Below are 25,911 nucleotides of genomic sequence, written 5' to 3'. Positions count from 1 at the left end.
GTTTTTAATCAATAAAGGAGAGGTTTTTTTTGTTTGTTTTTCAGCATAAGGAGTAAGGTTAAAGGCTAAATTGTAAGCTTTATGATAAGCTATAAAGTCCATATGACTTGCTTTTATGTGAATTGAAGTCATACTCCTTTCCCTTAGGATTAGTTTTTTTAAATGATTAATTTTCAGTTGTATAAGGAATGCATGCATACTTTTATAATAACGAGAACTGTAATTGTTCAGAAAACTTTGGTATGTTTCCACCTAGATTTTTAAAATACTGTACTTATCCACTTGCATACATATTTACCCATAGAAAACATACAGTACTGATTTCTCTGTGACTTTTGCAAACATTATTGTTATTATTATTCAGAACTTATCATTATTGTTCTGAACTTACTTTTCACACAGCAGATGATTTTGAGATCTACCATGAAGAAGTTGTTAAATGTAGACCTAGTTTAGATCACTGTTTAAATAATCATCCTGTAAACACATTTGTAGAATGGTGTTTTGTCACTTACTTAAAGAAATATTAGATAAGGGATTAGAAAATTAGAAGGAGAAAACGGTAGCCTGATCCTTTCTATAGATGATCAGGAAGCTCTGGAGGGCAGGATTATGTTTGATGCTCTTCTGTATCCACCACAGTAGCAGTACAGTCCCATGGTTGTAAGTCCTTCCTGTATTGAGCAAGAGTGCACTGATTTTTTAAAAAAATTTATTTATTTTATTTATTTTATTTTTGGCTGTGTTGGGTCTTTGTTGCTGCGCGGGCTTTCTCTAGTTGCGGCGAGCGAGGGCTACTCTTCGTTGCGGTGCGCGGGCTTCTCATTGCGGTGGCTTCTCTTGGTGCGGAGCACGGGCTCTAGGTGTGCGGGCTTCAGTAATTGTGGCTCGCAGGCTCAGTAGTTGTGGCACACGGGCTTAGTTGCTCCATGGCATGTGGGAGCTTCCCGGTCCAGGGCTCGAACCCATGTCCCCTGCATTGGCAGGCGGATTCTTAACCACTGCTCCACCAGGGAAGCCCGAGTGCACTGATTTAAGTTTTATTGAGATGTAATTCACACAACATACAGTTTACTCAATTAAGGTATACAATTCAATGGCTCCAAGTGTATTTATAGAAATGTGAAACCATTACCACAGTCAATTTTGGAACATTTTCCTCACCTCAAAAACCAAAACCCAAACCAAAAAACCTTACCCCTTACCTTTCACCCTCAAAATCCCTCTCTCTCTCAGCTCTAGGCAACCATTAGTCTACTTTTTGTCTCGATAGATTTTGCCTGTTCTGAACATTTAATATAAATGGAATCATACAATATGTAGTCCTTTGTGATTGGCTTCTTTCACTTAGCATCATGTTTATAAGGTTTGTTCCTGTATCAGAACTTCATTTCTTTTTATTGCCAAATAATATTCCATTGTATGGATAGACCTCATTTTGTTTATTCATTCTTTCAGTTGATGGACGTTTGGGTTGTTTCCATTTTTTGGCTATTATGAATAATGTGCCATGAACATTCATGTACATGTTTTTGTGTGCACATATGTTTTCATTTCTCTTGGGTATATTCCTAGGAGTGGAAATGCTGGGTCTTATGGTTAAGAGATAGTCCATTAAAGGATGAACATAATATAAAACTAAGGATCTGTCCATTTTTTTTTAGTCATTAGTTTAACCCTTTGAGGGACTGCCAGACTGTTTCTCAAAGTGGCTGTGCCATTTACCTCTCCACCAGCAGTATATGAGGGTTAAACTTTCTCCGTATCCTTGCCAACGTCGTATTATCTGTCTTGTTGGTTATATGTGCCAGATCTTGAGTAAATACATAGACTTCCATAGGCAGGTTTGTCCAGGAGAAAAAACAAAGAATTTCTTATTCTTATTGTTGGACTTGCTTGTCTGGAAATGGATGTTAATAAATCACATGGTTAGGATTTTGCCATTTATTTAGGACTGAAATACTACTAAAAATCATTAATATTAGTTAAGGATTTTCTTGACAGTATACTGTAATATTTTGTTTGCTTGCTAAAACACAAAGTCATTCATTTAAAATCACCCCACTGATTTGACTCTGCTATGGGGTGAAAAGGTAGTGCTAACTAATGACTAAAAAAAGTACAGAGACCCCTAGTTTTAACCCATTAGGTCTAGTCTTTAATGGAGTATCTTTTTTTTTTTTTTGCGGTACACAGACCTCTCACTGTTGTGGCCTCTCCCGTTGTGGAGCACAGGCTCCGGACGCGCAGGCTCAGCGGCCATGGCTCACGGGCCCAGCTGCTCCACGGCATGTGGGATCTTCCCGGACCGGGGCACGAACCCGCGTCCCCTGCATCGGCAGACAGACTCTCAACCACTGCACCACCAGGGAAGCCCTGGAGTATTTTTTTTTTTTTTTTTTTTTAATGGAGTATCTTTTAACTAGCTCAGGTAGTTTGACCCTGTTGTCAGCTGTGCTCCTTTATACTTAAGTTTAACTTTTGTCTGCTGTTCTCAGTCCCTTTTAAGATGCCAATTTAGTTCAAGGAGGAAATGAAGACTTTAGAAACTAAACAAATGTTGACATTTAAATTTTTACAAGAGTGAAAGATTAACCTTTGACCCCCACTTCTACAAGGTTTTCGTAGTTCATATAGGCTTCATTCATGTGCTAAAGGCTGGTTGTCAACATTCGTATTTTAACCTCAGTTTTCATAAGTTTATAACTTGTCCACAAGGTTTTCTTTAGGCTTGTTACTGAAGTATTTTTAAGCCCCCCAAAAGTGCATTTAAGTATATTAAAAGTGTGTTTTATTTTGTTTTGGGGAGCCCTGCTTTTTTTTAAAACGAGAAACTTGACTCTTGTCTGTTTTTTAAATTGTCCATTTGGTGTTTTACTTAAAAAAAAATCATTAGCAGGAGACGGTAATCAGCTTAAATGTTAGCTTAGAAAATAGGGCTTTTACTGAGGAGTCTTAACTTATTATCATACTTTGTTTAAAAAATTTTTTTCTTTTATCTTTATTTAAAAAATAAACCGTTGTGTCAAAGGCTGACTTTCAATAGATTGAAGATTAGGAATGAATCAATCTAGAGTTGGAAAATTAGAAAATGAAGAGGAAAATGGAGGAAGTAAATGGAATATAACAAAAGTGAGGACTTAGAGAAAAAACGAAATGGATGCTGTTAGTTATGTGATTAATATGAAAATCTCAGTGAATTAGATAATTTCACTCAAAGATAGTAGAAATTAATGTTGACAAAAATAAGGTGTAAAATCAGAATAGACTTCTATAACCAAGGAAAAATCAAGATTATAAAGTTATTTCCTCCTCCTCCTCTTCCTCCTACTCCTTTGAAGCAGTGCAAAAAAATCCACTCCCTGGTTACTGGTGATCTCTCCTAACCTTTCAAGAAGTAGATAATTCTCATGTTAAATAATGACATAGGAATAATAAACTCTGATAGCAAAACCTGACAGATATGAGGAAGTAAAAGTGTAACCTAATTTCATTTATGAATATATAGATGTTTAAATTCAAGTAAAAATACTTGCGAATGGCTAATTATTTTGTTTCAGGGAGTTTATCCAAAGAATGTTGGACAAGTTCAATATTTTAAAAATGTATTAATAGGACTTCCCTGGTGGCGTAGTGGTTAAGAATCCGCCTGTCAATGCAGGGGACACGGGTTCAAGCCCTGGTCTGGGAGGATCCCACATGCCGTGGAGCAGCTAAGCCCGTGTGCCACAACTACTGAACCTGCGCTCTAGAGCCCGCGAGCCACAACTACTGAAGCCTGCGTACCTAGAGCCTGTGCTCCACAACAAGAGAAGCCACCACAATGGGAAGCCTATAGACCACAACAAAGAGTAGTCCCCGCTCGCCGCAACTAGAGAAAGCCCGCGCGCAGCAACAAAGACCCAATGCAGCCTAAATAGATAAATAAATTTATTTAAAAATATATATGTAGCACTCACTTAAAAATGTATTAATATATGTAGAGATGACTCTATATTAATATATCTAGAGTATAGTGCTACTGAATGCCTAGTAGCACGTATTTTGAAGCCAGGTAGCTTAGGTCTAGATCCTGGCTCTGCTTCTTGCCAGCTGTGTGACGTTGGGGAGTTCACTAAACTTCTCTTATAGTTTCCTCATCTAATAATGAGACTACTGATAGCTATCATATAAGGTTGTCATTAGTTTGCTAGGGCTGCCATAACATAGACCGGGCGGCTTAAACAACGGAAATTTATTTTCTCACAGTTCTGGAGGCTGGAAGTTCAAGATCAGGATGTCAGTAGGACTGATTGCTTTTGAGGCTTTCTCTCCTTGGCTTGCAGATGGCCATCTCTCCTTGGCTTGCAGATGGCCACCTTCTTGCTGTGTCCTCATATGGTCTTTCCTCTGTGTGCGTGCATGTCTGGTGCCTCTATGTCCTAATTTCCACTTTGTATAAGGACATCAGTCGTATTGTATTAGGGTCCACCTTAATGACACATTTTAGCTTAGTTACCTCTTCAAAGGCCCTGTCTCCAAATACATTCTGAGGTTTTGGGGGTTAGGACTTCAACATATAAATTTGAGGAAGACACAGTTGAGCCCATTACAGGTTGTTAGGAGGATTAAATGTGCTAATATAGAATACCTGACCGTGTAGCAAGCACTACCTAAGTATTGTTTACCATTATCATTTCTTAACTATAGCAAGTAGTTATAGAATTCACATTAGTAATAAATAAATAGCAAAAAGTAAAATAAATAATATATTAAAAACTTTAAAGTACTTCTAGATTCAAAGGAAGTTGCAAAAAACAATGTACAGGGAGGTTCCATGTACCCCTTCTCTCCCAATGTGAGCACCTCATGTAATTATAGTACAATATTAAAATCAGGAAATTGACATTGGTGAAATCCACAGAACTCATTCAGATTTCATGTATATGCACATCATTTGTGTGTGTGTGTGTGTACATGTACTTCTGTGAAATTTTATCACTTGTGTAGCTTATTGTATCCACTACCACGATCAAGATGCAGAACTGCTTCAACAAGACTCTCTCCTGCTACTCCTTTGACAATATTGATTCTTCCAATCTAAGAACATGCTATATCCTTTGTCTGTATGTCTATCTTCATGCCAGTGCCATACTGTTTTGATTACTGTAGCTTTGTAATAAGTGGAAGTGGGAGACCTCCAACTCTAACTCTTAAAAGATTGTTTTGGCTCTTTGCAGTCTTATTACAGTTTTTAATGGTAAAGCACTAGAGGAGCCACCTTGAAAAAAGAAGAACAAAACAGTGTTCTTTATGGTGATTATTTATGTTTTATTCAAAGCAGTAAAATATGAAACAAATAAGAGATATAAATTACGGAAAGGAATGTATAAGCTTATTATTTATAAATGCTATGATTTATATCTAGACAACAAACTCAAGAGGAACAAACTGCGAGATGATTAGAAAGGATAACTGGCTAAATGAAGTATATGAAAATTATATAATTCCTGAATGTCAGCAGTATCAGAAAAATAGGAAAAATTGAATCCCAGTTATTTTAACTTGGGAGATGAAGACGAAGATGTCACGGTGGTGAATGGGAGTTAAACTTTGGTAACCCATAAGCTTTTATGCCTTTGGGGTTAATTTCCTCCTGGGGGTAGTAATTGAGACCAAAGGCTTGAACTGGAACTGTATAAGGCTGGGAATTGGGAAGGGGCAAACCTGTCTATGAATTAAGACTAGTAGGGCTTCCCTGGTGGCGCAGTGGTTGAGAGTCTGCCTGCCGATGCAGGGGACACGGGTTCGTGCCCCAGTCCGGGAAGATCCCACATGCCGCGGAGCGGCTGGGCCCGTGAGCCATGGCCGCTGAGCCTGCGCGTCCGGAACCTGTGTTCCGCAACGGGAGAGGCCACAACAGTGAGAGGCCTGCGTACCAAAAAAAAAAAAGACTAGTAAAACTGCCCACCAGTCCAGGACATAGGATGGAAGTGAGCTGCCTAACTTTGGATTGTGGCTGTTAAAAGCCACGAGAAATGGAAACTCCAATTTTGTGTGGAAATCCTGGGCAGGAAAGCTAATGTATAAATATGTTTGGAACTGATGAATGTTGTAGGGCACTGGCAGAGGTGACCATTAAACTTCCCTTGGGACTGACTGCTTCTTAACCCCTGAAATGTAGAGAACTCCCCCAAAGCTGAATATGAACTCATACAAAACTTATAAAGCACCTTAGTAAAAAGATGCAACAAATAGGAAAATTTACAATTGAAGGACTGATAATAATAGATTGGAACTTAATTATCTAGTATAGTCCATATTCAGTTTCTGCCTTTGTCCCAGTAATGTCCTTTGTTGGTTTTGCTCTGTTTTGCTATCCAGAGTCAAATCAAGGATCATACATTGAATTTAGTCGTGGCTTTTTGTCCTCATGTAATTTAGTTCAGTTTTTTTCTGCCTTTTTTGTTTTTTAATGATAGTGACATTTTTGAAAGATAACATTGTTTGCCTAAAAGCCTTTGGTTAGCTCCCTTACTAGACAGTAAGCTGTTTTAGAACAGGGAATGTATGTCATTTATCCCTGCTAATTAAATTTAATCTAATGATTTTTTAATAATTTGGGATGCTGTGCATCAGAAAAGGATGGGGAAAGGCAGGATTAAGTAATTCTTAATCCTTTTTTTCTTTTCGTTAGACACGCATACCCAAGAAACCACAAGGATCCTTGTGCGTCTTGCATTGATATTTCAAACACTACAATGTACACCACTGTTATGCACACTTTACAGTTTATGTCATTATCAGTAATTGGTAATAAAAAATAGGTTCTTCAGTTCTCTCTTGCCACAACTACTGGAGCCTGTGCTGCACAACGGGAGAAGCCACCGCAGTGAGGATCCCATGTACTGCGGCGGGGAGTAGCCACCACTCGCCGCAAATAGAGAAAAACCCACACACAGCAGCAAAGACCCAACACAGCCAAAAATAAATGAAATAAAATAAATTTATAAAAAAAAAAAAAAAGGAAATGGCAAGTGTGATGAGTGAAGCCCCGCCATTTCCTTTTGAAAATGAGGGATAGGGCTTCCCTGGTGGCACAGTGGTTAAGAATCCGCCTGCCAATGCAGGGGACACGGGTTCAAGCCCTGGTCTGGGAAGATCCCACATGCCGTGGAGCAACTAAGTCCGTGCGCCACAACTGCTGAGCCTGCGCTCTAGAGTCCATGAGCCACAACTACTGAGCCTATGTGCCACAACTACTGAAGCCCACATACCTAGAGCCTGTGCTCCGCAACAAGAGAAGCCACTGCAATGAGAAGCCTGCACACCATAACGTAGAGCCTCCCCTGCTCCCTGCAACTAGAGAAAGCCCCGCACAGCAACGAAGACCCAACGCAGCCAAAAATAAATAAATAAAATAAATTAATTTATAAAAAAAAAGAAAATGAGGGATAGTTGGTGGGTAAAGTGGATAGTTAAAATATAGTGTACGGTTTTATTACTATACGGGGGGTGGGAATACTTCATAATGGTTACAATAAAGATAATTCACAAATGGAATATTTTAAGAATTTAGGCATAGAAAGATTCAATTTAAGTTATTCTAGAATTCTTATGTAAATAAAGCTCTTTTTTTTCAATTAAAACATCATGGAACTCTTATTATATCTTTAAAGGAATAAGTCCTTTGTTGATTTATGTCACTGGGAATACATGATTTGATTTTATTTCTTATCCCTAGTTTCACTTTATTTTTTTTATTTGCAGTTTCACAAGTATCTATGAAGCTCTCTGGTATATTGTGTTGATTACAGTTTAAAAATACTGCTTTAAGGACACAGTGAAAAGAAAACTTAATACACCCTTAAAGGAATGTAAATTATTTCTGACGCTAAGCCTAGTAACTGTTGTTTTTTTAACAGCCTTATTGAGATGTAATTCATATTCCATACAATTCACCCATTTAAATTACACAATTCATTGGTTTTTAGTATATTCACAGATACATACAACCATCAACACAGTTTTAGAATATTTTTATCACCTCAAAAAGAAACCCCATACCCTTTAGCTATGACCCCCATGTTCTCCAACTCCTCCCCTAAGCAACTACTGTTTACTTTCTGTTTGTCTTAGATTTCCCTATTCTGGATTTTCACATGAGTGGAGTCATTTGATATGTGGTCTGTTGTGACTGGCTTCTTTTACTCAGCAAAATGTTTCCAAGGTTTGTTTATCTTGTAGCATGTATCACTGCTTGATTCCTTTTTATGGTCAAGTAATATTCCATTGTATGAATATACCGTATTTTGTGTATCCATTTATTAGTTGATGGATATCTGGATTGTTTCCACCTTTTGGCTTTTGTGAGTAATGCTGCTGTAAAGATTTGTGTCCAGGTTTGTGTGTGTACATGTTTTTATTTCTTTTCAGCATGTACCTAGGAGTAGCATTCCGGGTCATATGTAACTCTGTGTTTAATTGTTTGAGGAACTGCCTGACAGTTTTTGAAAGCACCTGCACTATTTTACATTCCTACCAGCAGTGTGTGAGGTGTGAGGATTCCAGTTTCTCCACATTCTTGCCAGCACTTCCTGTTGTCTTTTTGAATCTAGCCATCCTAGTAGGTGTGAAGTGGTACCCCACTTTGGTTTTTTTTTTTTTTTTTTTTTTTTTTTTTTTTTTTTTGCGGTAGGCGGGCCTCTCACTGTTGTGGCCTCTCCCCTTGCAGAGCACAGGCTCCGGACGCGCAGGCTCAGCAGCCATGGCTCACGGGCCTAGCCGCTCTGCGGCATGTGGGATCTTCCCAGACCGGGGCACGAACCCGTGTCCCCTGCATCGGCAGGCGGACTCTCAACCACTGCGCCACCAGGGAAGCCCCCCACTTTGGTTTTGATTTGTGTTTCCCCATTGACTAATGATGTTGAGCTTCTATTCATGTGCTTATTGGCCATTTGTATCTCATCTTTGGAGAAATGTCTGTTTAGACCTTTTGCCCATTTTAAATTGGGTTATCTGTTTATTTCTGAATTGTAAGAGTTCTTTATACAGCATACAAGTACCTTATCAGATGTGTGATTTGCAAATATCTTCTTTTGTGGGTTTTCTTTGTTGATAGTGTCTTTTCAACCGTAAACGTTTTTAATTTTGAAAAAGTCCAGTTTATCTTTTTTTTTACTTTCGTTGTTGGCACTTTTAGTGTCATATCTAAGAATTCTTTGCCCAGTTTGAGGTCATGAGGATTTACCCCTATTTTTTTTTTTTAAGGGAACTTTTTGGCTGCATTGGATCTTCGTTGTTGTGTGGGCTTTCTTTAGTTGCGGTGAGCGGGGGCTACTCTTCGTTGCAGCGCATGGGCTTCTCATTGCAGTGGATTCTCTTGTTGCGGAGCACGGGCTCTAGGCGCGCGGGCTTCAGTAGTTGTGGCATGCGGGCTCAGTAGTTGTGGCTCGTGGGCTCTAGAGCATAGGCTCAGTAGTTGTGGCGCTCGGACTTAGTTGCTCTGCGGCATGCGGGATCTTCCCGGACCAGGGCTCGAACCCGTGTCTCCTGCGTTGGCAGGTGGATTCTTAACCACTGCGCCACCAGGGAAGTCCCTTTTCCTCTACTTATTTAGTTACTGTTTCCTTTGGGTCCGTGAACATATTTAGGATGGCTATTTTGAAATATTTTTCTGTTAAATCCAGCATCTGGTCATTCTCACCGGCAGTTTCTTTTGCCTGCTTTTTTTTTCTTTTCCTGGTATATAGGTCGTACTTGTTTGTTTCTTTGCATGCCTCATGATTTTTTGTTGGAAATTGGTCATTTTAGATGATACATTGTAGCACCTCTGGGTACTGATTTCTCATCCTGTTCTTTGGGGCCTTGTTATTGTTATTTGCTTGTTTATTTGTTTAGTGACTGGCTGGATTATTTTAGTGAAGTCTGTTCTACCACCCATCCCCCCAGAGCTAAGCCTCATGGTATTCCTCAGGGAGGCATGGCTTTAGGTAAGCCTGCAGGTACCCTGTGGTGACTGGTACTCAGTAGGACTCTCTTTTCCTGACCAACCCAGCTGTTAAACTACACTAGTTGTCCAGATTGCTCTCTTGTTTTCAACAGTGCCCTGAGGCATACATTCCTCTACAAACTAATCCAATCAAATTGGGGCTCCTTGGAAGGAAAAGTTTCTGAGGTCAATGTTTGCTATTTGTTCCGACCCCAGGAGGTCTCCTCCCTGGTGTCTTATTTCTTGATTCTCTCCTGCAAACTAGCTGACCTACGGTCTAGACTGTATCTTCATTACACGAATCTCTTTCCGCTTGCCTTTTACCAAACCTCCCTTAGATTTAAACTTGTCCACACTCTGTTGGGAATGAAGTCAAGTCCTTTGGGAAAAGATTTGGTACTACATGTTCCAGCTTTTCCCCCTGGCAAAATATCTAAGCCAGGGTTCTGGAGCTGGGGGGTGGGGACAGTGAGTAATACTTTTCTGTGAGTGACATTCAGGCTGTAGGAACTGAGTGCCAGGAGGTAGAATGTGGAGATGGGGCACCACGGCAGCTTGTCTGTCCTGGTGTTGAACCACTGTCTCATGAGCTGAGCGAGGGGGCTGTTGGGGTCCCAGTATTCTCAGGACCATGCCTAAGGCAGAGCCTCTGTTCCACAAGTCGGTGTTGGGCAGAAGAGAGCCTCCTGTCTTTGATGTACTTGCCTGGGACTTAGCCTCAGTAATGGAGGCTGGGGACGGGTTGAGAAGGCCGAAGTCCTGCTCCTCCCAGGAAGAAAGCCCTTGGACTGAGAGCTGGGTGAAGAGGGGACCTTGTGCTCTTGGCTGCAGCAGTCTGGAGCCTTGCTGAGAGGGGGGGGCGGGGTGGGGTGGGGAGAGTGGTCTTGGTTCTAATACCACAGATTTTCACCTTTCAGGCTGAATTTTCATAGATTTTATTGAATGGTTGTCTCTTCATTTGCTGTTTGCCCTTAGGGACCATTGTCAGAGGCTTTGAATGGTGGTTTTTAAAAATAATTTGCATCAGTTTCCCTGAGGAGTGAGCTAGCAGAGATCCTCACGCCATTAGGCGAGAAGTCAATCTCTTGTAACTGTTTTTTGAGCTAGCAGTCATGCCTCTTTTAAAGCATGATTTGGGGGCTTCCCTGGTGACGCGGTGGTTGAGAGTCCGCCTGCCGATGCAGGGGACACGGGTTCATGCCCCGGTGTGGGAAGATCCCACATGCCGCGGAGCAGCTAGGCCCGTGAGCCATGGCTTCTGAGCCTGCGCATCCGGAGCCTGTGCTCCGCAACGGGAGAGGCCACAACAGTGAGAGGCCCGTGTACAGAAAAAAAAATAATAATAAAGCATGATTTGGAAAAGTGTTTCCTTCATTATGGTCTCTGACTGCCTCCTCATGAGGAACCCTTGACATACCCCTTAACACCTCAACTTTCAGATATTGCCTGTGTGATACAAGAGGCCAAGAGAATTGATTTTCCCCTGCTTATTTTCCTTAAAGAATGAACTTGCTACATGTGAAAGTACTCTAGAAGGGAAAATTTGCACGAGTTAAGAGTTTATAAAGGAAATGAAAATAATATTAGCTAGAGAATTTTAACATGAGGGCCCTGTACTATATGGTTGATTGAGTTCTTTTCAAGTTGGCTCAGAGGTGTTGCAGTTAACTCTTGGCTTCTTTGACCTGACTTAGATATCAAAATCAAATGGCTTCTCCTTCATTTTTGCTGTCATCCTTAAATTAGTTTCTTTTGATTCCTTTTTTTTTTTTTCTTTTCAGGGGCCACTCAATAGTGAGTCTTCCAACCAGAGCTTGTGCAGCGTGGGGTCCTTGAGTGATAAAGAAGTAGAGGTAAGAAGCCACATCCATTGCAAGACTTCTCATATTCCCACACTTTTGGTCTGGGTTAAACCATAGCACTGCAAACTCTGGGGTCCTGTTAGGGTCTGTGTGAATGACTCCCCTTTGAGTTGTTTGCTTGTTGTACAGTTGTGATGTGGCCTTGATGGGTTTTTATTATGATAATAATAACCATCAATAAAGGGTAGAGGTTTGCAGCTGTAGCTGAATTAGCCTAGGTGCCATTGAATTTTAGCATTTTTCGGTACTTCAACAGAGTGGGTTAGTGTGGCCCGACAGACTTTAGTAAGAAAATTTGAAGTTTTTTTTTTTTTAAGGCATACAACCTAGCTGCATAGATAGGTAACCACTTACTTTGCACTTAGATAAAACTTTCAATAAATTAGTCAGTTGATTATGCATATCTTTCCTGTTTGGAAAAAAGGATTAGATTTAAGCTCTTTTAAAGTAGAAATATTGTGGGCATTCCCTGCTGGTCCAGTGGTTAGGACTCGGCGCTTTCAGTGCCAGGCCCGGGTTCAATCCCTGGTTGGGGAAGTAAGATTCTGCAAGCCGAGTGGCATGGCCAAAACAAACAAAAAAAAAGTAGAAATATTGTAACAGCTGCTATCTGAGAGCCTACTATATGCTAGATGCTTGTACTACATTTGTGCTTTGTAAAATAGCTCATGTAATCTTTGCAGCAACCCTGATTTACAGATAAGTAAATTGAAGCTCTGATATTTTGAGCAGTTTGCCAAAAATTGTATAGGTGGCTTGGTTCCAGATCCTGTACTCTTTCCATGACCCTGCTCTAAGAGTAGGACACTCATTTAGGACTTGTCTGAGCAAGTTAAATACCCTTATAAATTTGATATTTTGTACATACTCTCTAATTTTCATAATGTGAAAATTTTAACAAAATGCTAATTGTGATGTATATGATATTTAACAGACTCCTGAGAAAAAACAGAATGACCAGCGAAACCGGAAAAGAAAAGCTGAACCATATGAAACTAGCCAAGGTAGTAATAATTTCACACCAGTAAAAATACTAGATTCTTATGTACTTAGATAGAAAATTTCCAGCTCACACTAAGTAATTAGTTTGTGCACAGGGATTCCTAACAGTGGAGATTTTTATTCCTTAAGGGAATATCAGGCTGTTTATTATAGACTTGCCATTTGATACACACTTGATGAAACAGTGTCAGTTCTTTGGGGACTCTGGTTTTCCCTGTTGTAAGTTAATGATCTTCTCGCCATGGGTTTGTCTTCAGAGTAAGCATTTATTGTACAGAAAAGAGATTACATTGGAGTTTTAACTATGTCTTGCACTAGATCAGTGATTTGTTAATAATAGGCAAGCAGAAATGGTTTCAGTCACAAGGCTGTCCTTTTACCTACCCTTCTTCCATGTCAGTTATTTAGTTGTACATCGGTGCCCAGTGGAATAAATCTGTAAATGTGATGGTAATAATGCCAAATTTCTGTAAATAATTAAAGAAAGAATAAATGAAATGGTAGGGCTTCCAAGAAATGGACACCCTAGTCTTTTTTTTTTTCCATATTCTTTTAATCTGCAAATCAATTTTTACTTTTTTGGGAGAAAATTTTCCCGAAGTGACAAGGTCACATAAAGTTTTTTGTGAAATAGAATAAACCCTTTTGTTCTGATGAATTTGTTTTGAATTTTTTATCCTCTTAGTTGGGGGTGTAGTTTATAGTTTAGTTTTATTTTGATGCACAGTTGTGGCATGAGTTTTGTTAGTGTACTTGTAAAAGAAAGATTAGTGAATCTTAAAGGAAAGCGAGCTGTGAAAAAGTCTTTCTTTCACTGCTTATTTCGGTCTTTAATTTCGTGGAGGAAACTGTCTTCTATTTTATGGAGGAAACTGTCTTCTGTTCTTATGATACAGGTATTTTGGCTCATTTGTTAAAAGTAAGCTTAACATTTGAATTGATAACAACATAGGCGGTTACTGAATACATAGTACACTTTAGCGAATGATGGTTTACTTGTGTTACTGGAAAAACTATACTTACTTTGGTTTTATTTTCAGGGAAAGGCACTCCTAGGGGACATAAAATTAGTGATTACTTTGAGGTAAGTTAAATTTTTGGAAAAAGAAATCTATAGTGATTTTTTAAAAAACCTAAATCCTTTTGTTCATTTAAGGCTTTAGAGAGGAATATATTGCCTTTACTGTGCTCTCCTCCCCTTCCTCCCCATCTTCATCAACCCTATGCTGCCCCGTCTCTATAAGAGGAAACAGCTGCTGATTTCCTAAATTTAAATTTGTTTATGATGTGTCTTTTCTGTGATGATATAAAAATTCACAAATGAGGTGATTTTTCTCTTGGCCAGGCTAGGTTTCGTGTCTTACAAAGATTGAAGTGAAATGACTTGGACTCTTGTTTTGTCCTCTTCCCTTTAGTCCACTGGAACCTGTAGTAAGCTCACTGACGCATCCTTAGTGGTTACTGAAGAAGACACTAACATCCACTGTACCACTGTATTCCTGCTTCGTGTATTTTGAGACAAGAAGGGAAAACATTCTTCTCTTATGTCCTTTCAAAACCATGTGTACCTTCAGCTTTCTAGCCGTGTTTTCTTTATATCTTGGTACATTTCTGCTGGAGCTCCTCCTTAAAATCTCGTTGAAAAGATAGCAGAATTTGACTTATATGGCATTTTCTCTCTAGAATAAGATATATTGACTTAAAGGGGCCGTATATAATTAAGACCTGTTTGTGTATTAATCTTTTACTCTCCTTATCTGAAGCCTAGTACTGTTGTGAATTATTCATATCCATTTTTCCCTGTTGGCCAGTTTGCTGGGGGAAGCGGGCCAGGAACCAGCCCTGGCAGAAGTGTTCTACCAGTTGCACGATCCTCACCGCAACATTCCTTATCCAATCCCTTACCGGTAAGCATTCACCTGGAGAAATTTGACACCTGTTGTAGGAGACAAGAAGCCCAGGAACACTAGAGCAAAAGTTTCTCTTCCTTTAATTACCCAAGGGGAATGAGGCATTAAGGAGAAACGTTCATAGCATTACCTATGAATCACTTAACTTAGATTCAAATCTGTATCAGTAAATTTACATTTTATAAGAGCTGACCCTTTTCTCCCAGTATAATAAATTACTTCTAGGCCTGCAACTCATTGTTCTGTCAAGGAAATGATTTCCAATCCAAACATTAGATTTTTATCCTTGCCAGACTTAAATGTTCCTATAACTAAATTCCTTAAAAAAAATTTGGTCAGTTCCTGGCATTTGAATTATTTTTAAGGCTTACTCGGTGATGTAGTAGAGAAGCTAAAGCTACACAAATTTGGGATAGGTTTGTTTTCTGCCTATAAGTGAGATCTGAAACTCTTAAAAACATTATAGCCAAGTTAGTGGTTCTCAACCGGAGGTAGTTTGTCCCCTCAGGGGACATTTGGCAGTGTTGGAGTAATTATTGGTCAGAAATAGAGGGTGAGTGGAAGGATGCCATAGGCATTTACTGGGCAGAGGCCAGGGATGCTGTTAAACATCTTACAGTGCACAGGACAGGTGCCACAACAAAGAATGATCCAGTCCAAAATGACACTAGTGCCAAGGTTGAGAATCCCTGAGCTAGCTAATGTAGGGTTTTGTGTTAATTTGCTCAAGTGCCTTTGGATAATTTGTTGATACCGGTAAGAACTCTGTACTTAAGAGTGTATTATATCTGCTGATGCCTCAGGTATTGCTGTGGGATCCAAGGGAAAAGGGAGATCAGGAGTTTTTCATCCTAGGTCTCTGTTTAGGAAAGTTGCTTTTCTCTGCCTTAGCAGAGTTGATTAATACTACTTTTTTCCTAAATGATGTAGTCTTCTGTATTGTTAAAGTATTTTAAAATATCCTTCCCCTCTTCTCTTTCATGAAAACATGCATTCATTAGGGTGATTATAATTATTAAAGCACTTAGGAAAATGTATTCAACTTGAAATTTTTGCTATTATTTTGTCATCCTTGTCATATTTAAAAATTTTAGGAATGTTTGATGTGTAGATCTGTTTGGTTAGGTTGAGGTTTGTTAGATAACTTTCGAGGAGGCCTATATCTATATTTTTATTAAGTTTTAAACCAGTTAAAGTTTTAAAATGTTAAATGAGATTGCAGAATTATCTATTTGGGATGAATATGATTTGTAGAATTTTGTTGTCTATTACTCTTCTCTTCCTGAAAAAGATTTTTTTTTCATTTGGTTTTTAGTAGTGTGACCACCCATCTATCATGTGTCCATTTAAGTCAGGTCTTACCTGAAAACAAAAGAGACGATTCAATGATCTGTAAACATTTCTGCCACCTGTATGAATGGTGGTGGGGCCTCATCATTATTATGCAAATCTAAGTATATCTTGGGTGTTAAAATAGGAACCAAGCCTTAATTTCCTTTTTCCATTGCACTGAGAAGCTCTTTATCCTTCTAACTTAGATTCTGTGTTTCATTGTTATAATTACTGATTTGTGTATACCCTTCAGTTCCCTTTCCCCACTCTGTCTCCATCACATCTGCCTGAAAAAACTCATCCCTGGTTATCTAATTTTCCACCTTTTCCTTGTATAAGCAGCTCAGCATGGTTAGAGGAAAGCACATATACCCATGCTGACGGATCTCACTTTAAGTTCATGACCACCAACCTCATGAACCCCCTAGTTGCTGCCAGTCCTATTATATTTCCATAGTTAGTTCCCTTTCCTAGATGAATATTTCATATTTTTGTCATTTCCTGCAAGCCTCCAGCAACACTTCCTCCTCCTCTACTATTTCAACTGATGGCTTTACTTTTTTATTTTCCTGAGAAAGTAGAAACAATCAGAAGAGAACTTTCACATGCACCTGTGCCAAATCTACCAAGTTACTTGTATCATTATCCATATCTGCATTTTAGGATGAAAGAACTTGCCAGCCCTTTACTTGGGCACTGGTTTCCCTGAAAATTACATATACAACTCTACTTGACATTTCCACTTACATAACTAAATGGACAGCTTAAAAACATCCACAGAGGAACTCTTGCTCACTAGCAAAACAACAACAAACTGCTCTTCCTGCAGTCTACCCTGTCCTGGTAAATGACAGTTTACTCTGTCCAGTTTTTCAGATCATAACTTCATGCCCCGTATCTAACCTGTCAATAAATCCTGTTTTCTTTTAAAAAAATACCCAAATCCCAACCTCTTTTCTATTCTTTTGGTTCTCTGCATTAAATCTCCAAAGTGGTCTCCCTGTTTCTGCCTGTGTCTCACCTATTTTCAGTATAATAGCCAGAATGATTCTGTGAAAAAATTAAGACAGATCCTGCTCAAAACTGTCCAGGGACTAGTCCTGACTGTTCTGGGCTTACATGGCCTAGAAGCTCCTACATGATCTTTGCTCCCCACATCCGCCTGACTCCATCTGCTCCCCCCTCACCCTCATACCACTCCAGCCATGCTGGCCTCCTTGAAGTCCCTTGAACATTGTGAAGCACTCTTTTGCTTCACGGCCTTTGTACCTGCTATTCCCTCTTCCAGGAATAGCATGATTAGCAATCTCTTCATCAGGCTGTTGCTCAAAAATGACCTTATCAGAGAGGTCTCTCCTGGCCAACTTCTTTAAATATCAGTCCCTCTCACCTTGTAACTCTGTCCCTAATCCTGCTTTAATTCTGTTATTACTACCTGACATATGTATTTAAATTTTGATATATATGTAAATTTTTTCATTGATTCATATTTATACATATAGAAGTGTATACATGTAAGTCTACAGCTTGATGAAGTTTCACAAACTGTGTACCAGTACAAGAAACAAAATGCCAGGCCCTCCAGAAACCCCCTTATGCTCCCTTCCAGTCATTAGCCCCCTCCCTGCCACTGGGGATAGCCACTATCCTGACTTCTCACAGTACAGGTGGGTTTTTTTGTTTTTGTACTTTGTATAAAAGGAATCATACAGTATATACTCTTGTGTCTGGCTTCTTTCGTTCAACATTACTTTTGTGAGATTCATCCATACTGTGTGTTGTTGTAGATCATTCATTGTCGTTGTGTGGTATAATTTTAGTATTTTTATTTAATAATTTACATATCTTAATTTTTAACTATACAATTAGTCTATTGCCCAGCTTCTCCCACCAGAATGTTAATCCTAAGAGAGCAGGGATTTTGTTTTATTTACTGCTGTTTCCATCTCTTACAGTATTTATTACATAAAGATGCAATCATTTTAACTATTCCCCCCCGCCACCCTTCACATGGAATAGATATCTTGTTCAATTTTTAGTTTCTTAACACCCAAAGCAGTGTTGGGTACACCGTGGGGGCTCAAGACTATTTGTCAAAAGGGAAGAATGGATAAAGAATTCCTTTAGCATTTTTCCCCCAAGTGATTCTTTTATATTATTTATTAAATACAAGAAAGTACAGGGCTTCCCTGGTGGCGCAGTGGTTGAGAGTCCACCTGCCGATGCAGGGGACACGGGTTCGTGCCCCAGTCCGAGAAGATCCCACATGCCGCGGAGGGGCTGGGCCGGTGAGCCATGGCCACTGAGCCTGCGCGTCCGGAGCCTGTGCTCCGCAACGGGAGAGGCCATGACAGTGTGAGGCCCGCGTACCGCAAAAAAAAAAAAAAAAAAAGAAAGTACATAAACCGTGAGCCTTTTAATGCAGGCGTTGGTAAACTACAGCCCACACTTAGCAAGCTAAGAATGATTTTTAGATTTTTTGAGCTGTATAGACAAAGAAGAATATATATCACAGAGATGATATGTTACCTGAAAAGCCTAACATATTTCTATCTGACCCTTCACAAAAAATGTTTCCAGGAAATCATTATGAGGTTAACTCCATGTAATCATCACTTAGGTCAGAAAGTAAAATATTTCCAGCACCCTGGAAACCTTCCCTGGTCACAACCCCCTCCCAATACCCTAGAAACAACCACTGTTCTAATTTTTGTGATTATCATTTGCTTTTCCTTATAGTGTGACCACATATGCATACCTAAACACAATAGTTTAGTTTTGTCATTACCATAATTTTGTTAAACATGGCATTTAATCACAGTGTTTAGATCTTCTGTATTCTGACTTTTGGCTGTTTGTTCTGTCAGTTACTAAGAGAGGTATATTTATGACTCTCATGATTGTGGGAGTAGTTTGTTTCCCCCTGTATATATATTTTTGCTTTATGTATTACTAAGTGATTCTCTTCATTTCTTCTGATACTTTTTGCTCTAAATGCAGTATATCTGATATTTAGTATATCCAAACCACTGTATGGTGTAAATACTTCCATTTTTATACTATCAACTTTTCATTATTTTGTTTTCAGCGTATCTGACAAATATCATATAGTTGAAATTTTTTTCTTTATTCAGTCTAAAATCTTTTTTAGGGAATTCCCTGGCGGTCCAGTGGTTAGGACTTGGCACTTTTACTGCTGGGGCCCAGGTTCGAGTGCTGGTTGGGGAACTAAGATACTGCAAGCTGTGCGGCACGGCCAAAAAAAAAAAATCTTTTTTAAGCTTCAGTATTTATCCTATTTACATTTAATAAACTTATCATTATATTGGTTTTTTTTAAAAAAATAAATTTATTTATTTATTTATTTATAGCTGTGTTGGGTCTTCGTTTCTGTGTGAGGGCTTTCTCTAGTTGTGGCAAGCGGGGGCCATTCTTCATTGCGGCGCGTGGGCCTCTCACTATCGCGGCCTCTCTTGTTGCAGAGCACAGGCTCCAGACGCGCAGGCTCAGTAGTTGTGCCTCACGGGCCCAGTTGCTCCGTGGCATGTGGGATCTTCCCAGACCAGGGCTCGAACCTGTGTCCCCTGCATTGGCAGGCAGATTCTCAAACACTGCACCACCAGGGAAGCCCCTATATTGGTTTTAAATATACCAGCTTTTAATGTATTTTCTGTTTATCTTGTCCTATGTTACTTTTTCTTTCATTCCTTGTTTTCATTTGGATTAAAAAAAATTATTTCATATTTTTCTCCTCCACTAGTATGTAGGTCCTATGTGTTGTTTCTCTTAGAAGTTACCACAGGTATCTTTAATATGCCAAAGTTTGATGTTAATAGTATCTTTGCCCTCCTCCCAAATATATGATAACCTTGATTCCATTTATGTGCTACTGCTTTGGTGGTGGTGGTGTAGGTTTATATTTTGCCAATTTTTTTTTAGTCTCATAAAACATCATTATTACACTGTCAGTGTTCATTTAGATTTATCTATATACTTACCTCTTTGCACTTCTTCCCATTTTACATATTACACCTTCCACTCTACGGTCACTTCCTTCTGCCTTCAGTGGTCCTTTAGTATTCTTTTAGTACAGTGTTTATCTGCTGGGGGTTAACTCTCTAGGTTTTTGTTTGCTGAAATAACTTTATTTTGCCCTTATTCTTGAAAGATGTTTATGCTCTGTATATTTCTAGATGGGCATTTTTTATCTTTTCACACAATTGAGTATATCATTACCATCTTCTGGTTCCCATTGTTACTACTGAGAAAACAGTTTTCATTTACTTGTTATTTCTTTGAAAGTATCTGCTCTGCTTCCCCCCATCCCCAGCTGCTTTTAACACTTTTATATGTGGTGTTCTGCAGTTTTACTATGATGCATCCTTTTATTTTCTCTTGTAATTTGTTGGGCTTCTGGTATTTGTGGGTTGGTGTCTTGTACCATTTCTGAATAATTATTTGCCATTGTCTTCAGATATTATCTTGGCCCTGTTCCTTTTTCCTCCACCTATAAAATATCAGTTAACCGTATGTTAGACTGTCTCACTTTATCACCATGCCCCTTAACTTCTTTTTCTTTTGGTCTCTGTATGCTCCATTCTGGATAGTTCTTGCCTTTCAGTTCCCAAATTCTCTGTTTTGGTGTATCTAATTTGCCCTATTGAATTCTTAGTTTTTGTTATTTTATGTTCCCTGCAGATATATTCAAACTTGTCTTTTATTTTTTTAATCTAGTAGACATAGTTGTTTTATAACCTGTCTGTTAATTCTTGTATTTGAAGGGTTTTTTTGTTGTTGCTGTTGTTTTTTTTTTTTTTTTTGAAGTGCGCGGGCCTCTCACTGCTGTGGCCTCTCCCGTTGTGGAGCACAGGCTCCGGACGCTCAGGCCCAGCAGCCGTGGTTCACGGGCCCAGCCGCTCCGCGGCATGTGAGATCTTCCCAGACCGGGGCACAAACCCGTGTCCCCTGCATCGGCAGGTGGACTGTCAACCACTGCGCCACCAGGGAAGCCCTGAAGTTTTTTTTGAACCTGTTTCTGCTGTCTCCTCTTTTTCCTAGTTGTTGCTTAGGGCTTATTTCTTTACTTTTTTTTTTTTTTTGCGGTACGCGGGCCTCTCACTATTGTGACCTCTCCTGTTGCGGAGCACAGGCTCCGGACGCGCAGGCTCAGCGGCCATGGCCCACGGGCCCAGCTGCTCCGCGGCATGTGGGATCCTCCCGGACCGGGGCACGAACCCATGTCCCCTGCATCGGCAGGCGGACTCTCAACCACTGCGCCACCAGGGAAGCCCAGGGCTTGCTTTCTTTTATACTTTTGGTTTTTTGTCCTTGTGCTGCTCATTGTTCTTGAAAAATTATTTGTGAAATTTCTTTGAGATCAAGAATAAGATATGTTCCTCCAGGGAGAATTTTTATTTGCTTCTTTCAAGTGCCTAGAGATTCTACCCATCTCTACAAAATACTGAATTCATGGCTTGCATTTTGTCTGTTTGGTTTGCTTATTTTGTTTCTTTCTTTCAACCACCCAGGCATTATTGATTCCGATTATGTTAACATTTCTCAGGGGAGCCTCCACCCGCTGCATGGCCAAGGCAACTTCACTGCAGCTCCCTGAGGGCAGGGGAAATATTTCTTCTGGCTTACATTTTCCCTGAGGCTGTAACCCTTTGGAAGTGTAGCTAAAGTGGGAAGGGTTTCATAATGAACCCCCTACTCTGGGTGGGCTTTGGCTTATGACTATCCAGTTGGCAACATGGTGCCCTAGAAATGGAAATTCAAGATCTGCAGGTACTCTTAGGGCAGATGTGACTTTGTTTCCCTTAGGTTTTGCCATGACAGACCCCTACTGTTTTATCAACTTTTCATTGCTTTTAATATCTTTTTTTTATATTTTGTCCTGTCTTTACAGTTGTTTTCTAAGGGGAGGTTGGTACAAACATCCCAGCCTGCTGTATTTCCAGAGATATTTAAAGATCTTTCAGCCCTTGGCAAATATTTATTGAATGTATAACAGAATGGTTTGTTTTAATATTTCAGCTTCAATGATATAGTCTCCCAAGTAGTGAGAATATTGTGAATGAGTATTACAGGTATTCTGGAGCCTGAATTTAAACCATTTTATTGGTTAGGGCAGGAGTGTTATTTTTAAAGTGGTAGATTCTACTCATAGATTTTTTAAAAAATAAATTTTTTGTCAGGATCATTTTGATTAGTCTATTTTACTTTTATTTTCTAAAATGAAAGTGTTAAATAGTTTTCCCTGATAAAGGGATACATGCTGATTATGAAAGTCCAGCAGTTGAGGAGTGGTAAAATATAAAGTCCTTTCCACAAGAGCTATTATTAAAGAGTTTAGTGGGCATATATGTGTATATATGTATGTTCATGTAGTAGATTTCCTCATTTTCATTGTATTTATTTAATCAATAGCCTTAAACATTTTGTATTCTGTAAGTAATGCTATAATGAATGTCCTTGTATATACATCTGTACTTATGCATGTTTTTCCTTTGGATAAATTTCCAAAGTATAGCTCCCAAATCAAAGAATATGCTCACTTTAAAATGTCATCACATGGGGCTTCCCTGGTGGCGCAGTGGTTGAGAGTCCGCCTGCCGATGCAGGGGACACAGGTTCGTGCCCCAGTCCAGGAAGATCCCACATGCCACGGAGCGGCTGGGCCCGTGAGCCATGGCTGCTGAGCCTGCGTGTCTGGAGCCTGTGCTCTGCAACGGGAGAGGCCGCAACAGTGAGAGGCCCGCGTACCGCAAAAAAAAAAAAAAAAATGTCATCACATGAATGATAAAGAAGATGTAGTGTGTGTGTACACACACACACACACACACACACACACACAATGGAATATTAGCCATAAAAAGAATGAAATATTGCCATTTGCAGCAACATGGATGGACTTAGACATTATCATACTAAGTGAAGTAAGCCATACAGAGAAAGACAAATATCATATGATATAGCTTATATGTGGAATCTAAAAAAAAAATGTTACAAATGAACTTATTTACAAAACAGAAATAGACCCACAGACATAGAAAACAAACTTATGGTTACAAAAGGGGAAAGGGTGGGTGGATAAATTAGGGGTTTGGGATTAACATATAACATACTACTGTATATAAAATAGATAACCAACAAGGACCTACTGTATAGGACAGGGAACTGTACTCAATATTTTGTAATAACCTAAAAGGGAATCTGAGAAAGAATATATATATTCAGTTATATATAAATATAAATAAATATATATATATAACTGAATTATTTTGCTGTATACCTGAAACTAACACAGCATTGTAAATCAACTATGTGTCAATTTAAAATAAATATCACCACATAATTGCTAGCAGGCTGTCTGTCAGCAGTTTGAGAGCCCCAATTTCTGCCTACCCTTCTAGTACTGAATTTTATCATTATAATCTCTGCCAGTGAGAAAATACCTTGTTTTAACTTGCATTTCTTCATCAGTGATATTAAACATCTTTTCATATGATTAATGGCCTTTTGGATTTCTCTTTTAATGCTTATTCAGTTCCTTTGCCTATTTATTTATTAGTGTATTGTCTTACTGATGGGTAGGAACACGTTATTTATTAAGATTGTTAACTCATTGTCATTTATATTGTAAATATTTTTTGCCTGTTTGTAATTTATTTTTTTATGTTGACTTTTACCATTCAGAAGTCAAAAAATTTGAAGTAGTCAAATTTATCAGTGTTTTTCCTTTATGACTTACTGGTTTTGTCTTACTCTTAGATGTTTCTATATGGCTTGTATTTTTACTGTCATGTTTAAAAAGTCCTTCACCACTAGAAAGTCATAAAAGCATTTGTTTATATTTTCTTATAATTTTTATGTATGCTATAAGGAAGCAATCTACTTTTCCTTTTTTCTAATATCAACACACATATCCTATCATCTTTGTAATAAATTCCCACTAATTAGAAATGCACTATAATCACAAATTATACATCCATTTTATATGGGTCTGTTTCTGAATTTTCTGTGCCACTGATCAATCTGTCTGTTCCTGTACCAGTGTTATGCTCCTTTGGTTAATGTTGCTTTGCAGTAAGTTTTAATAGCTGGTCAGGTTCCCTGATACCCTTTATCAAAAATTATGTGGCTAATTTTGATTATTTTTCCAAGTGGACCTCAAAATTAACCCGTGAAAATCCACAAAACAATCCCCCAAAAGAGCAAGAGAGAAGCTAGATGATCTCTATACTACCACAACACCTTCTCTTACAAAAACAGAAGCAAAAATACACAAAAAGCCCTAAGTAAGCATTGGCTTTTAGAGAAATTTGACATGTGTAAAATTTTAACTCAGGAGCATGGTATTGCCATTTAATTTAGGTCATCTTTTATATTTGTCAGTGAAGCTGTGGGGTTTTTTTAAATGTGTAATCTGCATATTTCTTAAGTTTCCTTTTAAGTATTTTACAGATATTTTGAATCTGCTTTTTCTTCTGTTACTACTTGTTCAGATTATAATCAGTTGTGATATGGGGAAGTTATTGATTTTTGTGTATTTATTTTATACTTGGCCATCTTACTGAACACTTATTTCTTATTTTTCAGTTGCGTTGTTTGGTTTCCTTTGTGAATAGTTATATCATCCGAAAGTGACACTTTTTAATGTTTAATATTTTCTAATATTTATACCTCATATTGTTTTCCTTATCACTTTGGCTAAAAATTCTATGATAATGGTGAATGATTATGATATTAATGTATTAACCCCTAACTAGTTACCAATTTTAATGAAAGTGCCTCGAGTATAGCACCATTAATTATATTTCTGTTTATTTCTGAAAAAATACTCTTTGTTGTGTTAAACAGGGATACTCCCAGTTTCTGTGGGGTTTTTTTTACGCATTGCCCAACAATGTGCAAATCTTGTTTGGGGTCTAAAGGAAAGAATTTTGATTCTCTGCCCACCCTCACCCCCCAAATTAATTTAATGAATTACATCAGTAGAGAGAATAATGAACTATCCTTACATTCCTGGAATAAACCGTACATGATTGTGGTATATTCTTTTGTTTGTATTTATTTTATATTTTTGCATATAGGTATAGTAGGGTGAGAATAGAATAGAGTGAAAATAAGTTCTTCCTGTAGAGTAGGGGACAAATGCCTTAATCTTTGTTAATCTAGAGGAGAGAAATAGCATTTCCTTTGTAGAACTGAGGGTATTATGCAGTTGTTTGTTGAACTCTACAAAGTAACCTGCAAATTCAGAGTTATGTAAATATAGAACCATTAAAATGTAATTTTATGGAATTTGAGTAAGATACTAACTCAGGTTTTTAGATAGGTCATAATCCAGTGATAATGTTGTTATGCTTTCCATATTTGTTTGCCGAGGTGTTTTCTTAAAAAAATCCTTATATCTGATAACCGTGTTTTAATCTGTTGCATGTTTTGGCAGTATCAGATTTTCTTTCTCATGTAATTTGTGTGTTTTCTCTAATGTTTTCCAGCGGCGAGTAGAACAGCCCCTCTATGGTTTAGATGGCAGTGCTGCAAAGGAGGTACCAGAGGAGCAGTCTGCTCTGCCAACCCTGATGTCAGTGATGCTGGCAAAACCGCGGCTCGACACAGAGCAGCTGGCACAGAGGGGAGCTGGCCTCTGCTTCACTTTTGTTTCAGTGAGTACTAAGGCCAAGTTTATGCAGATCCTTGTTTTCCTGGAGCTCTGAGATGAAGTTTGAGTAATTATTTTGGTGGACAGATGATGATTTCTAACTCTGTGTTACTTCTAAAGGTATGTGTTTGTACTCAGTCCTGCTTGGTTCAAGGGGGCTGAGAG

General features: G+C 38.7%; 1 protein-coding gene across 5 annotated transcripts in view; it reads left to right on the top strand.

Moving 5' to 3' along the window:
- TLK2 (tousled like kinase 2) overlaps positions 1 to 25,911 on the top strand; it is a 110,768-nt gene that overhangs the window by 27,354 nt on the left and 57,503 nt on the right. For 4 of the 5 annotated variants that reach the window (XM_081218556.1, XM_081218555.1, XM_081218559.1 and 1 more), the window contains exons 3-7: positions 11,752 to 11,823; positions 12,767 to 12,836; positions 13,875 to 13,918; positions 14,646 to 14,741; positions 25,583 to 25,750. In XM_081218556.1, coding sequence (XP_081074682.1) covers positions 11,752 to 11,823; positions 12,767 to 12,836; positions 13,875 to 13,918; positions 14,646 to 14,741; positions 25,583 to 25,750 — 450 coding nt within the window. The remainder of the gene's footprint in view (positions 1 to 11,751; positions 11,824 to 12,766; positions 12,837 to 13,874; positions 13,919 to 14,645; positions 14,742 to 25,582; positions 25,751 to 25,911) is intronic. The other variant, XM_081218557.1, reaches the window with a different exon arrangement.

This window comes from Mesoplodon bidens (assembly GCF_964165515.1).
Source record: "Mesoplodon bidens genome assembly, chromosome: 19".
In the NCBI taxonomy this organism is placed as follows: Eukaryota; Metazoa; Chordata; class Mammalia; order Artiodactyla; family Ziphiidae; genus Mesoplodon; species Mesoplodon bidens.
The sequence above is the reverse complement of the archived record's forward strand: the minus strand, read 5'-3'. Positions and strand labels throughout refer to the sequence as shown.